General features: G+C 46.4%; 1 protein-coding gene across 3 annotated transcripts in view; it reads right to left on the minus strand.

The window, feature by feature from the left end:
• The window catches only part of REEP1 (receptor accessory protein 1), an 86,868-nt gene that overhangs the window by 45,919 nt on the left and 20,338 nt on the right, over positions 1 to 20,611 (minus strand). For all 3 annotated transcript variants that reach the window (XM_039914644.1, XM_029083479.2, XM_029083480.2), the window contains exons 2-3: positions 1,117 to 1,189; positions 465 to 541 (exon numbers count right to left, since the gene is read on the minus strand). In XM_039914644.1, the coding sequence (XP_039770578.1) occupies positions 465 to 541; positions 1,117 to 1,189 (150 nt within the window). The remainder of the gene's footprint in view (positions 1 to 464; positions 542 to 1,116; positions 1,190 to 20,611) is intronic.

A 20,611-nucleotide genomic window follows, 5' to 3' on the forward strand; every position in this document is an offset into this window, starting at 1 on the left:
TTGTTCTCAGCTTCCAGGATGACAAACAGAGGAACATGGAAAGGAACATTGCCTAGTGGAAAGATCACAGGCCTGCGAGTCCGAAGACCGGGATTCTAATCCTGCCTCGGCCGTTTGTCTGCTGTGTGACCTTGGGCAAGTCCCTATACTTTTCTGAGCCTCAGTTTCCTCAATTATAAAATAGGGATTCAATCCCCGCTCTTCCTCCTGCTTAGACTGGGCGCCCCATGTGGAACAAGGACTGTGTCTGGCCTGATGAACTTGTATCTACCTCAGCACTTAGAACAGTGCTTGACACGTGGTAAGCGCTTCACAAAAAAAAATAATAATAAAGACGATCCAGCACTGCATTCCAGTCGGGGATTCACCTCCTAGGATCTCAGGTAAGGCCATTTAGTTCTCCTCCCCAGCCCCGGCCGCACTTCTTTGGTTCTTAAAAATGTACTCCTGTCCCTGTTACTCACCAGCTGAGGAAGATATCTGTGAAAGTCTCTGCTGTTGTGAAGAGTGCAAATATGATCCAATACATCATCCATTTTACCTGCCAGAGAGAGAAGAGCAAGTCTGATATAGCAGAAGAAAAAATGGCTGACATGAAAGAAACCCCCCACTCTCATATCGCCTCACTGACATGGAGGCTGAACCAACTCCAGCCCAAGGAGAGTGAATCCAGCTCCAAGGGCTTGTTCTGGACCCCAGCATAAACAGATGATGATGATGATGATGGAAATAATAATAATAACAACAATTATGATCATTATTAAGCACTAAGTGCTTGATGCAGAATAATAGTAATAATAATAATGGTACAAGGTAAATCAGGTTGGGCACTGTCCCTGCCCCACGTGGGGCTCACAATCTAAGGAGGAGGGAAGGAGGATTTAATCCCCATTTTACCGATGAGGTGACAGAGGCAAAGAGAAGTTAAGTGACTTGCCCAGTGTCACCCAGCAGGCAAGTGCAGGAGCTGGGATTAGAACCCAGCTCCCCTGACTCACAGGTCTGTGTTCTTTCCACTACGCCAGGCACAGGATGGCTTGCCATCCCGAGGAGGATGGGTATTGTCCCACTCCACAACAACACCCAGAGCCCAACCCGGAAACAACATCTACTTACATATTCTTTAATGTCTTTTGACTTTACTGCTTTGTACGAGTAATACGCAGGATACAGGGTGCCAAATATAAGCCTGGAAGGAAGAGAAAGACAAAAGACAGATATGACTTCTTTCTTCCAACTGAGGGAAACATCCTTTTTCCCCAGCAAAGACATTTCTTGGAGCTGCAGAAAGCAGAGCACGCGACCCTGTTTCATTGACTGACAATATAAATATCTTTATTCACTACCTTCTTCTAAAGGGTTAGCACCCCTGAAACGACGGTTAACTTTTCCCCGCAATTCCTGTAGCCATACATCTTCTCCCGGAATTCTTCCCCTTGAAACGCTCCAACTCTTTCCTTTCTTCCCTTACAATGGGAGCGAAACAGCGTGGCCCTGTGGAAAGAGCCTGGGCCTGGGAATCGGGGACCCGGGTTCTAATCCCAGCTCTGCCACCTTCCTGCTCTGTGCAACCTTGGACAAGTCACTTCACTTCTCTGTGCCTCGGTTTTCTCAGCTGTAAGATGGGGATTAAATCCTCCTTCCCTCCTCCTTAGACTGTGAGCCCGATGTAGGACAGGGACTATGCCAACCTGTTTCTTTTTTGTGGTATTTGTTAAGCGCTTCCTACGTGCCAGACACTGTTATTTTGTATCTACCCCAGCATATGGTACAAAGCAAGTGTTTAACAAATGCCACAGTCATTAATGACGGAAACACTAGGGCCACTCACCTAACTTCTTATCACAACTGCACAAAGTATGAACCCAGGGTCCACAGCTCTAACTACAAAATCTCCAAGGATTCCAGTTCATTTCCTCAGGGGCAGGGATCGGGGCTATCAACTCAACTGTACTGTACTCTCCCAAGCGCTTAACCCAGTGATCTGCACACCGTGAGCACTCCTTAAAAACCACTGATTGATGGATAGTCCTTGCTGATTAACATTCAGATGGAACCTGCCACCCAAGAGGAATAGGAAGTGGCTCAGAGGAGCAGCCCTCAGCTAAATCAGAAACACAAATCAATCAGTGGTATTTACTGAGTGCTTTCTGTGTGCAGAGGACTGTTCTAATCACTTGGGAGAGTACAATATTGCTGGTAGACACGTTCCACTTTCACAACAAGCAAATCCTAGTGAAGACCAGTTCCCAGAAAATGAGAGAGAGAGAGAAGATACAGGAGCAACACAGCCTCTACTCAGGTGGGTGCGAGAGCCAGGGGAATCATTCATGTTGACACTTCCTGGCTGTCTGAGATGGTCCCAGGAAATTTCCTTTGCTGCTCATGGTCCAGTGCTTGATTCTACTGCTCCCAAGCAACAGAGTTCTGAAATAGTTGGAGGGAGACAGCATATACATCACCAGCACTGACCCGGCGATGGGCTTTCTTGTCGTTCTTACTTAGCAGAACTCCAATCCGCTGCGCCAGCTCTGGGGAAACTATGTGCAGGGGACGGGGAGCTTACTCTTTGGCAGTAATGCCATCCTTTGCGCCTGCCAAGACCTTTTTTCAAGTCCCTTCACTAAGGAGGGGAATTAGAGCCTGAAGGAGAGATTAGGCCCCTTCAAACCGCCAAAGTGCACTGCTCCTTCTGAAAGGAAACTGACGACATTAGGGGGAGACAGGCAGGGAGAGAGTGAGGTACATGAACAAGAAAGCTCTGGTTTTCTTTCTGAGCCACTGGCCGACAATTCACTTTCAAGCCTTCCAGCCTCAAAAACTTGGAAGCCCCTCTCTGCAGATGATTTATCTCCGTTCTGACGGTCTGTGCTCCCGAAAGAAACAAACTGTCCTTCACGGATCCCTCAGTTCGCACGATTCCCAGAACAATGTTAAATTTGGGAGTCGCCTCTGATTTCTCTGATCGGGTGGGGGGGACAGGGGCGAGGAAAGGGGAGTCTTTAGAAATCTCTTGGCTTTGGAGAAGTAGTGAAACCTAGTGATGAGAGCACGGGCCTGGGGTCGGAAGGGCCTGGGCTCTACTTTCGGCTCTGCTAATTGCTTGCTGTGTGACCTTGGGCAAGTCACTTAACTTCTCTGTGCCCCAGTTTCCGCAACTGTAAAATGGGGATACTGTTCTCCCTCCTACTAAAACTGTGAGTCTGTGTCTAACCTAATTAGACACAGTTAATTAACTGTTAATTAACTTAGACAAGTTAATTAACTTGTACCTACCCCAACGCTTACAAGTGTTTGATACATAGTAAGCACTTAAATACCATTAAAAAAAAGAGAGAACTGCCAATTATGCCAATGTCTTAGGTAAACACCATCTTAACTCAACCTTTCAATTAACAACCTTTTCTTTAACGAGGTCAAGGTGGACGACAGAGCTCAATAAAGAGAACGTACGGGTGTCTAGCTGAAAGGTCAGGACCAAGGAATCAAATCACGAGAAGCAGCATGGCGTGGCGGGTAGAGGACGAGCCTAGGAGTCAGAAGGTCATGGGTTCTAATTCTGACTCCGCCACTTGTCTGCTGTGTGACCTTGAGCAAGTCACTTCACTTTTTTGTGCCTCAATGACCTCATCTACAAAATGAGAACTGAAACTGTGAGCCCCTTGTGGGGCAGGGGCTGTGTCCAACACGATTTGCTTGCATCCAACCCAGAGCTTAGTACAGTACCTGGCACATAGTAAGCACTTGACAAATACCATCATTATTAAAGTCACCCACAGTTCAAGGCTGTCTCGGCGGGACTGTAGAATGGCGTTCGGCAAGAGTCGCCCTTAGGCCGGGTAACGGTTTTTATTCTAAAGTGTCGCAAATGATCCGCATAGAGGCATCGTTAAAAAGATCATTAAGTTTAGAGACAGCACAAACAGGAGCAGTGGCTAATCTACTGGAGAGCCGAGTCGGAATTTAAAACAATCTTGAGAAAATTATAAAGTGATCAGAAAATGAAAATGACCTTGGTCTGTGGTGGATATCCAAAAATACTTTCCGAATCCCAGGAATGGGAGTGTCGCAAATGAAACGTAATGGAAAAAAAATATGAAAGATTATGCTGACCTCATCCACCTACATTTCATCCTCACCTGTTTTCACCCTGCCCTCTCCTCTGCCAGACAGCCACACTTCTCCATCCTGATTCACTCCCATACCCATCGTCTGCACCAGTTGTTCCAGGTGTTTAACTCCTTCCTCAAACCCCGGTCTCCCCTCCCGTCCCGTTCTCATGTCCTTGAGGACTGGGCTGAGTTCTTTATTGATAAAACTGAAACCATCAGTCGTCATCACCCTAAAATCTCCCCTGTCCTCCACAGTCTCTCCCACCTTTCCCAGCAGTATCTCAAATGGAGCTCTCTCCATTCCTCTTAAACTCAAACCCCTCCACCTGCACTCATCGAAACACTTGCACTCTCCCTTCCTCCCTCCCTGACCACTTTCTTCAACTATTCATTTTCCAATGGCTTCTTCTCCACTGCTTTCCAACATGCTCACGTATCCCCTAACCTAAAAAAAATCCTCGACCCCACAGCTCTCTCCACCTATCACCCCATCTCCACATCACTCCTCTCCAAACTCCTTGAGAGAGCTGTATACCTGCTTGAGTCACCTCCACGTCCTCTCCTGACACTTTCCAATCTGACGTCCACCCTTTTCGCTTCAAGGAAACTACTCTCTCTAATCTCAACAGTATCATTCTTCTTGCTAAATAGGATGGCCTCTACTCCATCCTAATCCTCCTCGACTTCCCAGCCGCCTCTGACGCTGCGGTCCACCCCCTTCTCCTTGAAACGTTATCCGACCTTGGCTTCACTGAAACCGTCCTTTCCTGGTTCTCCTCCTATCTCTCTGACGGCTCATTCTCGATCCCTTTCCCAAGCTACTCCTCTGCCTCCAACCTCTAACGGCAGGAGCCCTTCAGGTCTTAGTTGTGGTTCCCCTTCTATTCTCCAGCTACACCCTCTCTCTTGGAGAATTCACTCACTCCCATGGCTTCAACTACCATCTCTAAGCGGATGATTCCCAAATCTACCTCCTCTCCAGTCCTGCCCCCTCCTTCTCTGCAGTCTCCCACTTCCTCCTGCCTTCAGGTCATCCTGACCTGGACGCCTTGTCAACACCTCAAACCAAATATGTCCAAAACAGAACTCCTCGACTTTCCACCCAAACTCGGTCCTCTCCTTGCCTTTTTCATCACTGTAGACACCACCACCTCCCTGTCTTACAAGTCTGTAACCTTGGCATTATCCTCAACTCACCTTTCTCATTCAACCCACAGATTAAATCTGTCACAAAATCCTGTCGTTTCTACCTTCACATCGTCACTAAAATCTGCCCTTTCCTCTCCATCCAAACTGCTACCGTGCACTTTTCATATCCCACCTTGATTACTGCACCAGCTCCTCGCTGACTCCTCTCCTCACCACCCTCAGCCCACCACCACCACCACCACCAGCTTCCTGTCTCTCCCCACTCCAGTCCGTAATTCATTTTACTGTCTGGATCATTTTTCTAAAAAGTCATTCGGTCCACATCTCCCCACTCCTTAAGAACCGCCAGTGATTGCCCAACCACCTCAAAATCAAACAGAAAGCTAATCGGGTTGGACACAGTCCACTGTCCCACATGTGACCCAGTTTCGGATGAGATAACTGAGGCCCAGAGAAATGAAGTGACTTGCCCAAGGTCACCCATTAGACAAGTGGTGGTACCGGGATTTGAACCCAGGTCCTTCTGACCACCCAGGCCTGTGCTCTATCCACTAGGTCACGCTGCTTTACCTGGGCCAAGTATCAACTGTTGTGAATAACAATTTGGATTTACATCGGTACGTAGCTTCCCAAGAGCTCCACGTACAGGACAAACTCTTCTGGCTTATCTCAAGCCACGGGTGCGACGGCTCTAATCACATCTAGTCTCTGGGGAGTCTGCAACGAGCCACACATCGTTCTAGAACAATTGGGACGTGTAACTGGGGTGGGCCATTTAAAGCGGTCCCATTTAAATCCATTTCTGAAGGGGTCCGCCCTGTTCAGCCCTGGAAAATGACATCTAAGTCAAACCACATCCTGTGGAAGTAGGGACTTCTAGGTCATGAAATATTGGGTCTTCGGGTTACTGAACACATTTAATCCATTTGGCAGACGCTAATCTTCTCTGTCTGTTCTGAGGAAACCTAGCAGGAGACAGTTAGTTCAGTGACACACAACTAATAGATTTAAACCAGAAAAATGGCAAGACACAACTCGGATTCTGATGACGCTGCAGACTCTCTGAGCTTTCGGTTTCCGGGTCATCTGAACCTGTGGGCCCCTTGGTTTACTGAATATCAGCTGAACGCGGCACTGAACGCAAACAAGCCCAACAAAGGAGAGAGACTTTCAGGAAAGCGCTGATCGTATTTTTTTGACCTCTCAAGAGCAACGAATCAAGAGCAACGTATCATCGCCTCTGGAGAGAGGCTTCGGATCACCCGGTCCATGGCTAAAAACAAACACTCAGTTTTCTGCGGAGGCGCAGAAAAACTTCTCGAGGTGTTTCTTGGGTGGCTGTTTCTACACGGCACAGAGAATAACAGACAGTTCGTTATGGACAGAGAACGTCTCTGCTAGTTCTGTTGTATCGTTCTCTCCCAAGCGCTTAGTACAGTGCTCTGCACAAAGTAAGTGCTCAATAAATACCACTAATTGGTTGATTGATTGGTAAAGGAGCAAACTGAACTCAGACACTGGCCCTGGCCATCTCTGAGTCAGTCTGAAGCCAAGGGCCCTCAGGAAGGGTAGGCAGTGTTTTCAAACTGGGCTGACTCCAAAGGAGTTCTGGACTGTGAGTTTTAAGTCTAGGATTGACACAGATTTGCTCTGTAACTTTCGACAATTCACGTCGCCTTTCAGAGAAGCAGTGTGGCTTAGTGGACAGAGCCTGGGCGTGGGAGTCAGAAGGACCTGAGTTGCAATCCCAGCTCTACCACATGCCTGCCGGGTGATCATGGGCAAAAGTCATTTCATTTTTCTGTACCTGAGGGACCTCATCTTTAAAATGGGATTGAGGCTGTGAGTCCCGTGTGGCACAGGGACTGTGCCCAGCCTGATTAACTTCTATGTACCTCAGTGCTTAGAACAGTGCTTGGCACATAATAGGCACTTAACAAGTACCAATATTATTATTATTATCGTCAGAATCTCAGTTTCCTCGTCTGAAAAATGGAAAGATGAGGGTGAACAATATCCACCCTCCTCCAAGGGTACTGGGGGGAAAAACTAAGAAAAATGATTTCAAAATATTGACATACATCGGTTAGATTTAAGGACAAATTTCCTGATGTTTAGAAACAGTTTAACAAGAGAGAAGCAGTGTGGCCTAGTGAAAAGTGCAGGGGGCTGGGAGTCATAGGATGTGGGTTCTAATCCTGACTCTGCCACTTGCCCTGTTCTGTGACCTCAGGTGAGTCACTACATTTCTCTGTGCCTCAGTTTCCTCATCTGTAAAATGGGGATACCTATCCTCCCTCCCATTTAGACTGTGAGCCCCCTGAGGGACAAGGGCTGTGTCCGAGCTAATTAGCTTGTACCTACCCCAGAGCTTAGAACAGTGTTTAACACACAGCAAGTACTTAAATACCAGAGAAAACACTGTTATTTTCTAAACGGAAACAGAGTCGTGGATTTTCAGAATTCAACCCGTCAGACACATACACTCACACTCGATCCTCCCCAGGAAGAAAGCGAAGAGAAGGAAAGAAAAGAATCAGCGGAAAGGGAGAGATAGTCAAGAAAACAAGTGAGAAACCAGAATGAACTCTTTTCCCATTTTATCCCTGAAGACTAATAGTTCCTTGGGGGAAAGACCAAGAAGAATGAAGGAATATTAGATCACGTGCAATGCCAAAAATAGGTCAGACCAGTGCTCTATCCAACCGAGAATTCTGCTTCGGATAATGGCAACAGTAGAGTGGGGAGAATCACATGTTTAAAGATGGACCATCAAACACTCCTAACGTTTTATCTAAGTAACCCATGTTGGCTGTGAATTTACTGATATTTTCTGCCTGCATCACTTCCTGGGTTAACAAATTCCATGTGCTTATCACGAGCCCTGTCAATTAGTGCTTCCTTTTGTTTGGTTTAAACCTAAAGCCTTCGGTCTACAGTGGGTGGCTTCTCTTCCTGGTGATGTGGGATTTGGCAAACAGCAAGTCTGATTCCCCGAAACCGTCCACAACCTTCCCACAACCTTCGTGTTTTTGTAGCCCTCAATCTCCTTCTCCCTTGGATTTGTGAACCCCAAGTGGGACTGGGTCCAATCTGATTATCCTACAACTACCCAGCACAGCGCTTAGCACCAAATTAGCACTTGGCAAATATCCCTATTATTATTCAATCCTATTCCTACTCCTCTGTCTTTCCACATCAAAGAGTCTCAATCCATACAGTTTACCCTCCTCGACGACGGGTCTCCATTCTCCTAATCATCTTATTTGCTTATCCCGTCTCCAAGTCTACTCTGTTTTTTCTAAGAAGCTGGGACCGGAATGGCCCAAATTATCCCAAAATATGACTTGGTTTGTTTTCATTTCTCTCCCTTTAAATGCCCAGTAGATGGGTGGTGTTTCTGGCTGCTGCTGGACATTAGGCTGATGATTTAAAGGAAGAGCGAGCAATTACTGAGAGCATCAGCCCAGAGTAGCAACCGTGTATCTGTGATCACTACATGCCAAGCACCGTAGTAAGCGCCGGAGTACACAGAAGAGAACGAGGTTGGACATGGTCCCTGTCCCAGACGGAGCTCGCAGTCTGAGGAGGAGGAGGGAGAACAGGCAACTGAATCTCCATTTTATAGTTGGGGAAGCTGAGGCACAGAGAAGATAAGTCAAAGTTACACAGCAGTCAAGTGGCAGCACCGGATCTTCTAACTCTCAGTCAGTCAATCTTATTAATTGAGCACTTACTGTGTGCAAGGCACTTTACTAAATGCTCTGGAAAGTACAATACAATAATAAACGGACACATCCCCTGCCAACAACGAGCTTACAGTCTAGAGGTGGGGAGAGAGACATCTGCTTTATGACGTCTCTCTGCAGTTTCTCCCCACCTTCAGAGCATCTCACCGGCTGGAAAAAATTTGTGTGATGTGCTAATGGGGAGATCTTCACTCGATCAATCGACAGTATTTAATGAATACCACTGTGCGCACAGTGCTGAACTGAATGCTCCAGACAGTACAAAAGAACAGTACAGTACTTCACTACTGTGAGCCCTAGGTGGGACAGGGACTGTGTCCAACGTGATTAGATTGCACCTCTCCCAGTACTCAGAACAGTGTTTGACACGTAGTAAGCACTTAATAATAATGTAGTAAGCACTTAATAATAATAACAATAATGTTGGTATTTGTTATTTAGTATTTGGTATTTGTTGGTATTTGGGAAGCAGCGTAGCTCAGTGGAAAGAGCCCGGGCTTCGGAGTCAGAGGTCAGGGGTTCGACTCCCGGCTCTGCCACTTGTCTGCTGGGTGATTGTGGGCAAGTCACAGAGAAGTTAAGTGACTTGCCCATAGTCAGCTGACAAGTGGCAGATCTGGGAATCGAACCCATGACTTCTGACTCCCAAAACCATGCTCTTTCCACTGAGCCACACTGCGTCTCTTAACCGATACCATAAAATAAAATGAAAATGCAAAAGAGGTACTGGACCTGATCCCTGGCCTCAAGAAGTTTATAATCTAATGTGATAGATGGACACTAAAATAGGAGGAAGTAACAGAGCATATACAATCAATCAGTCGTATTTACTGAGTGTTTACTATGTGCAGAGCGCTGTACTAAGCGCTTGGGAAAGGACAATATAACATCAAACAGAAGACTATAACACAGTGACATAAAATCAAATAGAAGCAGTGTGGCTTAGTGGATACAGCACGGGCCTGGGAGTCAGAGGGTCCGGGGTTCTAATCTCGGCTCCCCCACTTGTCTGCTGTGTGACCGTGGGCAAGTCACCTCACTTTCCTGGGCCTCAGTTTCCTCATCTGTAAAATGAGGTTGAAGACTGTGAGCCCCACGTGGGACAGGGACTGTGTCCAACCCGTTTATCATGTATCTATCCCAGTACTTAGTACTGTGCTTGTCACACAATAAATGCACAGACACCACAATTATTATTATGAAAGTGGCAGTGGAGGGAAAATTAGAAATTAATTGGAGAAGGCCTCCTGCAACAGATGTGCCTTCAGAAGGGCTTTAAAGATGGGGAAAACTGGTCTACTACCTATAAAGGGGGGGGAAGGAATTCTAGGTGCGAGGTGATGGGACAGAGTAGGTCATGGGAGAGATACACAATAATAATAATAATGTTGGTATTTGTTAAGTACTTATTATGTGCAGAGCACTGTTCTAAGCGCTGGGGTAGATACAGGGTAATCAGGCTGTCCCACAGGAGGGTCACAGTCTGAATGAATCCCCATTTTACAGATGAGGGAACTGAGGCTTAGAGAAGTTAAGTGACTTGCCCACAGTCACACAGATGACAAGTGGCTGAGCGGGGAATCGAACCGATGACCTCTGACTGCCAAGCCCAGGCTCTTTCCACTGAGCCACGCTGCTTCTCTACAAGATGGAGGTAGTGAGAAAGTTGGCATTAGAGGGGCAAAGTGTGTACCTGGGTTGTAGTAGGAAATCTGTAGATGAGGTAAGCAGGAGGAGCCAGCTGGATGAGTGATTTAAAGCAGATGGTACGGAGTTTCTGTTTGATGCGCTCTAGAAGAAAGCCTCTTTTGCTCTATCATTATTATTATTATTGTTATATTTGTTAACCACTTACTATATGTCAAGCACTGTTCAAGCTGAAGAGAGTGCATGGCTTAGTGGATAGATCATGGGCCTGGAGTAAAGCCCAATGTCACGCTTCAGACAAGTGGCAGAGAGCTGGGATTAGAACTCAGGTCCTTCTGACGCCCAGGTCCATGCTCTATCCACTAGACCATGCTGCTTCTCTTGTATCTATTCCAGCACTTAGTACAGTGTCTGGCACATAGTAAGAGCTTAACAAATGCCATTAAAAAAACAACGGGGACTGTGTCCAACCTACTTATCTTTTATGTATCCCAGGGCTTAGTTCAGTGCTTGGGATGTAGCAAGCACTTAAATACCATACCACAAAAAAATGGACTGTATCCAGTCTACTTAACCTGTATTTGCACCAGCACTTAGTACAATGTTTGCCACACAAGAGCTTAACAAATGCCATAAAAAAGCAACCGTATCCAACCTGCTTATCTTGTATCTACACTGTGCTTAATACAATGCTAGGTACATAGTAAGCACTTTAACAAGTACCATGAAAAAAGGAATGGGCACTCAATAAATGCAGGGCTTCAGTGCTCTGCAGACATTCAATAAATACTACTGATTGATCGATTGAACTTCACAGCGAACTTCCTTCCCCCTTAAGCAATACTAGCAGTGGTGTCAGTCAGTCAATCGGTATTTATTGAGCACCTACTCTGTGCAGAGCACTGTACTAAGTGCTTGGGAGAGTACAATCTAACAGAAAACAAACACATTCCCTGCCCACGACAACTTACTCCACCACAGCCCAGGGTGACTCCTCGAGGATTCAGTATCTTTTTTCTTCTCATAACAATGCTTTGTTTCAATTTCTTCATTAGAAAAGCCACGGCTGATTAAGAGGCCATTAGTGTGCTATTTCACGTCTTTCTTTTAAATCCAAGCCCATCGGAAGCAATCGCTCCTCAAAGATTGTTCTTTGAGAGCCCAGAAAGCCAGTCTTTTGTTTCAGCAAAGAGCCTTGAAGGGAAATTCAATTATTCAATTGGACCTAACAGCCTGAATCCCGTAAGAGGGTGGAAGCTGGAGCTGATGAGTTAGCAGCCAACCCTCTGGCTTTGAACAGGGGAAAAAGTCTGGGGACATTCTTAATAAGAATAAGAATAATAATTGTGGTATTTGTTAAGTCCTTACTATGTGCCAGGCACCATTCTAAGCGCTGGAGTGGATACGAGCTAATCGGGTTGGATATCTTCCGTCCCACCCGGAGCTCACAATCTCAATCCCTATTTTATAGATAGGGGATATTACATTTACATTTAGATATTTACAGATATACATATATGTATATATCTGCATATCTGTATATAGATATAGATATAGATATTTACAGATATTTCACAGAGGCCCAGGGTCACACAGCAATCAAGTAGCGGAGCCGGGAGTAGAACCCAGCTCCTTCTGATTCCCAGGGTCATGCTCTATCCACTACACCATGCTACTTGGAATAATAATAATAACAATACACTTACTAAGTGTCAAGCATGTACTAAGCACTGAGGCAGATACAAAACCATCAGGTTGGACAGAGTTCCTGCTTTATGTGGGGCTCACAGCACTCTTTAACGCTTAAATAGCTAGTGTTTTTTCAGATCCAATAGTCAAACTAATGTTTGTGGGGGCTAGTTCTAACAATAACCTGGTATGCCTTAAGTGGTTATCATGTGCTAAGCGCTGGGGGAGATGCAAAACAGATCAGCCATAGTCCTCCCTGTTCCTCATGGAGCTCCCAGTCTAAGGGAGAAGGAGAACAGATATTTAATCCACATTTTGCCGCTGAAGAAACTGAGGTACCGAGAAGTAAAGTACCTTGCCAGAGGTCACACAGCAGGCAGGTGGTGGAGGCAGGAATAGAACCCAGGACTCCTGACTCCCAGCCCCGTGTTCTTCCTACTAGACCTGCTTCAGTTTTAATAATAATAATAATAATAATAATAATAATAATAATAATGTTGGTATTTAAACACTTACTATGTGCAGAGCACTGTTCTAAGCGCTGGGGTAGATACAGGGTAATCAGGTTGTCCCACGTGAGACTCACCGTCTTAATCTCATTTTACAGATGAGGTAACTGAGGCCCAGAGAAGTTAAGTGACTTGCCCACAGTCACACAGTTGACCGGATTAAAGTTTTCCAGCCCTCAAGCTAACCGTCCATCTGTACTCCCGAACCCCTGGACTTCCAACCCAAATGAAATCAGGATCAACCCCTCCCAAATGCAGTAACTCTTGTTGGAGGCTTGGGCGGGGGGATGAGGAGGAAGAGTGGGAGAAAGACATGAGCTCACCCCCTCTCCGACCCCTCTCTTTCGCCCCCATACACACACTGCAGTTTCTAGGGGCTCACAAACCTTCCACCTTGCTCCCTGTACAGAGGGATCTAAAACTACTTGCATTTAAGTTCTATTTGCAAGATTCGAGGAGCAGACAGATGGATTTGCTTCTGTGAGAAGCTCTCAAAGACACACTCCCCCCCCACCCCCCCACCCCCCGGGGCTTGGGAGTCAGAGGTCATGGCTTCGAATCCTGGCTCTGTCACTTGTCAGCTGTGTGACTGTGGGCAAGTCACTTAACTTCTCTGTGCCTCAGTTCCCTCATCTGTAAAATGGGGATTAAGACTGTGAGCCTCACGTGGGACAACCTGATTACCCTGTATCTACTCAGCGCTTAGAACAGTGCTCTGCACACAGTACACGCTTAACAAATACCAACATTATTATATCTACATCACTAGAGGGAATGTCTACTGATTGTCATACTGTACTCTTCCATGCTCTTGGTACAGTGCTCTGCACACAATAAGTGCTCAATAAATACGACTGAATGAATTAATCACTAACCCTGATCTCTTTCTCCGCAATCCTCCATTTCTTCCTGCCTCTAGGATCTTTCTACGTTTACAAACCCACTTGCACCTCAAACTTGGTATGACAAAAATGGGATTCCTTATATAACAATAATAATTGTGGTATTTGTTAGGTGCTTACTCTGTGCCAAACACTATATTAAGCGTTGGAGTAGATGCAAGATAATTAGGTCCCACCTGGGCTTACAGTCGAAGTAAGAGGGATTGAGTCAGTAATTCCTGACAGTTGGTTTAAAGGTACTCAATCACCTCTCTCACTCCAACTTCTTGACTCCCTACTGAGTGCAAAGAACTGTTCTAAGCACTTGGAATAATAATGATAAAAATGATGGTATTTGTTAAGTGCTTACCAATGTGCCAGGCACAATTCTAAGCGCTGGGGTGGATACAAGCAAATCGGGTTGGGCACAGTTCCTGTCCTAAATGGGTTTACAATCTCAATCCCCATTTTCCAGATGAGGTAACTGAGGCCCAGAGAAGTGAAGTGACTTGACCCAGGTCACACAAGCAGACAAGTGGCAGAGCTGGGATTAGAACCCATGACCTTCTGACTCTCAGGCCCGTGCTCTAACCACGACACCATGGTGCTGCAGAACCAACAGATGTAATCCCTGCCCAGGCAGGGGAGACAGACGCTAAAATAAAATAACGTTTGTCCTGTCTGTCTGTTGTTATACTGTACTCTCCTAAGCGCTCGGTACATGCTATGCACACAGTAAGCGCTCCATAAATAAAACTGAATGAATGAATGAAGGCATGAATAATGGTGTACACAGATATGTACATGAACACCACCCTGATTCTGGTGGTTTGGAAGTGCCCAAGTGGCAACTTGGGGGAACACGGGTTGTGGAGGTGAGAAATTAATCCTGGAGGCGATGATAAGATTTCAGAAGGGCTTTAAAGATGGGGCAGACGTCTTCCGGACTGAAGAGAAGGGGGAAGGCATTCCAGGCAGGAAGGAAGGTCAGCGGGGGGACAGACAGATGTAGAGGCCGGCGGCGTGTAGGCTGGCTTGGGAGGAACAAAGTGTATACGTGTGGGTGGGTGTGGAGGGGGGCGGGGGAGAAGAAGAGTGGGAGAAGACATCCCATGGTTCGCACTCCCAATAAAATCCCAGGGAAATGAAGAAGAGCAGAAGCAGCCCTAAAATGCTTCCCCTCTGACCTAGCCCACTCTAAAACCCTTGGCGGATTTTACCGGGCAAGTCATCTGACTCCGGGCGTGAATGTTTCTGGACTGGAGATTCTACCAGGTCTGCCCCTACTTAAAAATTAGGGCAGCACTTTGGGGAGTTGGGTATCTTCCAGAATCAGGAAGTCGAAAATACTTCTGCTCCTGAATTCCGATCTGCTTTAATAACAGGGGATTTAAGACCTAGTGGCTAGAGCTTGGGCCTGGTCAGAAGGATTCGGGTTCTAAACCCGGCTCTACCACTTGTCTGCTGTGTGACTTTGAGCAAGTCGCCTCACTTCTCTGGACCTCAGTTACCTTATTTGCAAAATGGGGATTATGACTGAGAGCCCTTTGTGGGACAGGGGCTGTGTCCAACCTGATTACCTTGTATCCACCCCAGTGCTTAGTACAGTAACTGCCAAATAGTAAGCATTTCACAAATGCCAATTATTATTATTATAATGGGTCCCAACTGCAGCAGCAGTAGCCCCCAGGTGCCCATTTTCATTCAATTGTATTTAATGAGTGCTTACTGTGTGCACAGCACTGTATTAAGCGCTTGGGAAAGTGTGATACAACAATAAACAGACACATTTCCTGGCCACAAGGAGCTTTCCAACTCTTATCTCCCAGGGCCCAAAGGGTTGACACTTCCCCCTCTCCCCCTCTTGACTGTAAACTCTATATGGGCGGGGAATGTGCCTGCTAATCTCTTGGATCCCACTCTCCCAAACACTCAGTACAGTGCTCTGCACACAGTAAATTCTCAAAAAGCAGCATAAGGCAGCGGTGTGGCCTATTGTCTATTGAGAAGCAGCGTGGCTCAGTGGAAAGAGCATGGGCTTTGGAGTCAGGGCTCATGAGTTCGAATCCCAGCTCTGCCACTTGTCGGCTGTGTGACTGTGGGCAAGTCACTTAACTTCTCTGTGCCTCAGTTCCCTCATCTGTAAAATGGGGATCAAGACTGTGAGCCCCACGTGGGACAACCTGATTCCCCTATGTCTACCCCAGCGCTTAGAACAGTGCTCGGCACATAGTAAGCGCTTAACAAATACCAACATTATTATTATTATTATTATTGTCTAGAGCCCGGGACTGGGAGTCAGAGGACCTGGGTTCTAATCTCCCTCCGCCATTTGCCTGCTGTGTGACCTTGGGTAAGTCACTTCACTTCTCTGTGCCTCAGTAACCTCATCTTTAAAATGGGGATTAAGACTGTGAGCCCTGTGGGACAGGGACTGTGTTCAATCTGATCAACTTGTAACTATCCAAGCGCTCAGTACAGTGTCTGGCACATAGTAAGTACTTAAATACCAAAAATAAATACCACTGACTCCAAGGCACTGTCCCTGTTGATTGACTGCTCTCCCAGAGCTCTTTTTTTATTATATTTGTTAAGCATTTACTAATTGCCAGGCACTGGGATAAATACAAAGTAGTCAGATTGGACAAAGTCCGTGTCCTCAGTGGGGCTCATAGTCTTCATCCCCATTTTACAGATGAGGTGACTGATGTACAGATAAGTGAAGTGACTTTTGTTTTATTTTGTTGTCTGTCTTCCCCCTTCTAGACTGTGAGCCCGTTGTTGGGTAGGGATTATTTCTATCTGTTGCTGAATTGTACTTTCCAAGAGCTTAGTACAGTGCTCTGCACATAGTTAGCGCTCCGTAAATAGACTGAATGAATGAAATTGCCTAAGGTCACACAGCTCTGGCTGGAACCCTACTGGGGCTGGGACTCTGGGCCCAGGCTGAATTAATAATGTTGGTATTTGTTAAGCACTTACTATGTGCCAAGCACTGTTCTAAGCACTGGGGTAGATACACGGTAATCAGGTTGCCCCACGCAGGGCTCACAGTCTTCATCCCCATTTTACAGCTGAGGCACAGAGAAGCTAAGTGACTTGCCCAAGGTCACCCAGCTGATAAGCGGCAGAGCTGGGATTAGAACCCATGACCTCTGGCTCCCAAGCCCATGCTCTTTCCACTAAGCCACTCTGTTAGCCCTGGGTTAGGGTTTGGGATTAGAAGTTAGGATTAGGGTTTAGGGTTAGGGGTTAGTTAGGACCTAAGGGTTAGGGGACTAATAATAATAATATTAATGACTGCATTTAGTATGTTTTTACTAAGCATTTTACTAAATGTAAAATAGGGATTGAAACTGTGAGCCCCATGTGGGACAACCTGATTATCTTGCATTTACCCCGGGGCTTAGAACAGTGCTTGGCACATAGTAAACACTTAGCAAATACCTTAATTATTATTATGTGCTAGCACTGTACTAGGCACTGGGGTAGATACCAGTTAATTAGGTTGGACACAATCCCCATCCTGCATAGAGCTCATAGTCTTAATCCCCATTTTACAGATGAGGGAACTGAGGTCCAGTGAAGTGACTTGCCCAAGGTGACACAGCAGACAAGGGGCAGAGCCAGGATTAGAACCCCTGACCTGACTCCCAGGCCCATTCTCTAGCCACTACACCACGCTGCTTCTCTATTCCAAGCGAAATAGGCTGCCCAATTCGACTAGCTTCTACCTACTCCAGGGCTTAGTACAGTGCCTGACACATAGTAAGTGCTTAACAAATACCATAAATAAAAAGTAGAAGGGAGTTCTTAAAAGCTTATTGTGTGTAAGTCACTGCTGAGACGCACAGAGAGCAATAACCTGGTAAACACGGCAGAAACTATAAATTGAATGACCATCACAAAAGCTGCATGTCACCTCCGCTGAAAGGAATACCTTTCAGACTTTTTATCGCTCCAGCAAGGCCACCCCAGTCTAATCCTCTTTCCCCTGCACTCGTTCTTGTAATTGTATCATTCAGAATCCATAAAAGCCCTGAGTGTCCGCCTCCCGGAGGGAGCTGAGAAGCCACAGGAGAGGCAGAGCACAAGGGAGAGAGACAGAGAAAGCAGGGAAGAGGGGGCAGAGAAAACAAAGGGAACTGAAGCTGTAGTGAGGAGAAAGAGTCAGGAGCGAGGAGATCATCGAAGTACACTGTAAGGTCATTGTGGGCAGGGAACGTGTCTGTTACACTCATTTTATACTCTCCCAATAATCAAAGATAATTGTGGTATTTGTTAAGAGCTTACTAAACTAAGTGCCAAGCACTGATAGATACAAGGTAATCAGGTCAGACATGGTCCCTGTCCCATGTGGGGCTCACAGTCTTAATCCCCATATTACAGATGAGGTAGTCTGGCCCAGAGAAGTGAAGTGACTTGCCCAAGGTCACACGGAAGACAAGTGGTGAAGCCAGGTCCTTATGACCACCGGGCCCATGCTCTATTCACTAAACCACACTGCAAGTGCTCAGTATAGTGCTCTGCACACAGTACGCCCTCAAGGCATACGATTGACTGAAAGTAGATGATCGATGGCATTTATTGAGAGCTTACTGTGTGCAGAGCACTGTACTAAGCGCTTGGGAGAGTACAATACGACAGAGTTGGTAGACGTGGTACCCTGCCCACAACGAGCTGAACCCCCTTCCCCTTCAAATCTGCCGGACCACAGCTCTCCCCACTTTATGCACTTGAGAATACAATCAATCAATTGTATTTATTCAGCACTTACTGTACTAAACGTTTGAAAGAGTATAATAACAGTTGGTAGACACATTTCCTGTCCAGGAGCTTAGGATACAAGGAGACAAGGTTCTTGGCTTCAAGGAGCTTACAATCTACAAGCGAACACAGATAGCCCGGAAGGGAAAACAATAAGACAAATAACAAAAGCAAGCAAAATTGATACATAGGGAAAACACAACCGGAGAGGCAGTGGTGTTTTAGGAGGTTCTGAAAGGGGAGAGAGACATAGTTTGGCCGGCTTAAGGGGGAATTTCTGGAGGAGGAAAGGGCTTACACAAGAGGAAGGAGGGTGGAGAGTCAGAGCACTGTAATCCCGTTTGCAGGGCACTGTACTAAGAGCTTGGAAGAAGACAACAGAGTCGGTAGACATGATTCCTGCTCACGAGGAGTTTACGGTCTAACGCAGACGTCAAAATCAATTACAGGCACGGGAAGGCACCGAGTATAATGATGTGGACGTAAGTGCTGCGGGGCTGAGGTGAGTATCAAACTGCTTAGAGGTACAGATCCAAGCACAGAGGCGACTCAGAAAGGAAGGAATTTTATCGATTCCAAGCATATCATCTAAGCACTTGGATCTGTACCTTTTCAGCATTTCCCTCCCTATCCTAGTCCCACTGCACTTGGGTGCATATCCGCAATTTATTTATTTAGAAGTAAGCTCATCTCTAAGATTCTAAACTCATTATGGGCAGAAACGTTTCTGCTGTTGTACTGTACTCTCCTAAGCGCTCGGTACTTTGCTCTGCACACAGTAAGTGCTAAAAAAACAACTGACGGATTGGTTAAACCACAGCACTTAATAATAATAATAATAATAATGTTGGTATTTGTTAATAATAATAATGATGTTGGTATTTGTTAAGCGCTTACTATGTGCCGAGCACTGTTCTAAGCGCTGGGGTAGACATAGGGGAATCAGGTTGTCCCACGTGGGTCTCACAGTCTTCACCCCCATTTTACAGATGAGGGAACTGAGGCCCAGAGAAGTGAAGTGACTTGCCCACAGTCACACAGCTAAGTGGCACAGCCAGGATTCGAACCCATGACCTCTGACTCCCAAGCCCAGGCTCTTTCCCCTGAGCCACGCTGCTTCTCTAATATCTACTTAATGTCCACTTAATGTCCACACCCTTACACTCGGCCATCTTCCCTGTCCGGAATTTATCTGAATGTCTGTCTTCCCCTGTAGACTGTAAGCTCCCTGCAGGCGGGGAATGTGCCTACCAACTCTGTCATACTGTACTCTTCCAAGTGCTTAGTGCAGTGCTCTGCACATAGTAAGCGCTCAATAAATGTCCTTGATTGTTCAACTAGAGAATCATTATATTAAGGGTGAAGGACAGACAAGAAAAAAATCATCCTAAGCGGCAACCGGAGTGTTTTAGGTTAGATACAAAAATCCCGTCAGGAAAATGGACGAGTGATTGAGAGGGGCCGGAGCGTCTCCCGGATCTGCTTGGGTGCCATCCTTCACGAAAGCAGGGGATTGGACTTCATGACCTTTCTGCCCACCCCTCTCATCCCCCTTGTATCTGCTGTTTTGTGGAGCTAACAGGAGGGTCAGGAAGGTCTCCGGAGACCGCTGAGGATCCAAACAGAAAGGACAGTGAAAATGAGCTGGAGACACAAGGTCCAAAGGGAACAGCATCTCAGAGACCCAAATCCCCTGGGAAGCACAATCAGCTTGATGACCAGCCCCGGGCTCCTCAAAGGCCAGGCTCTAGCCACTAAACCAAGCTGCTTCACTCCTCCAAGAGGCCTTCCTTGACTGATCCTTCAGTTCACCACCCTCTTCACCCTCTCCCCTGCAATATCTCTGCACTTGGTGTGGATGCCAAAAAGTTCCTTGATTCTCACTCCACCCATCACCTCCAAACCACTTTATGCCCATAGCCTTACACTCTGCCAATTTAACAATAAGAATGATGGTATTTAAGTGCTTACTATGGGCCAAGCACTGTTCTAAGCGCTGGGGTAGATACGAGGTAATCGAGCTGTCCCACGTGGGGCTCACAGTCTTAATCCCCATTTTACAGATGGAATACTGAGGCACAGAGAAGTTAAGTGGCTTGCCCGAAGTC

The sequence above is a fragment of the Ornithorhynchus anatinus genome, chromosome 18 (genome assembly GCF_004115215.2).
Source record: "Ornithorhynchus anatinus isolate Pmale09 chromosome 18, mOrnAna1.pri.v4, whole genome shotgun sequence".
Classification (NCBI taxonomy): Eukaryota; Metazoa; Chordata; class Mammalia; order Monotremata; family Ornithorhynchidae; genus Ornithorhynchus; species Ornithorhynchus anatinus.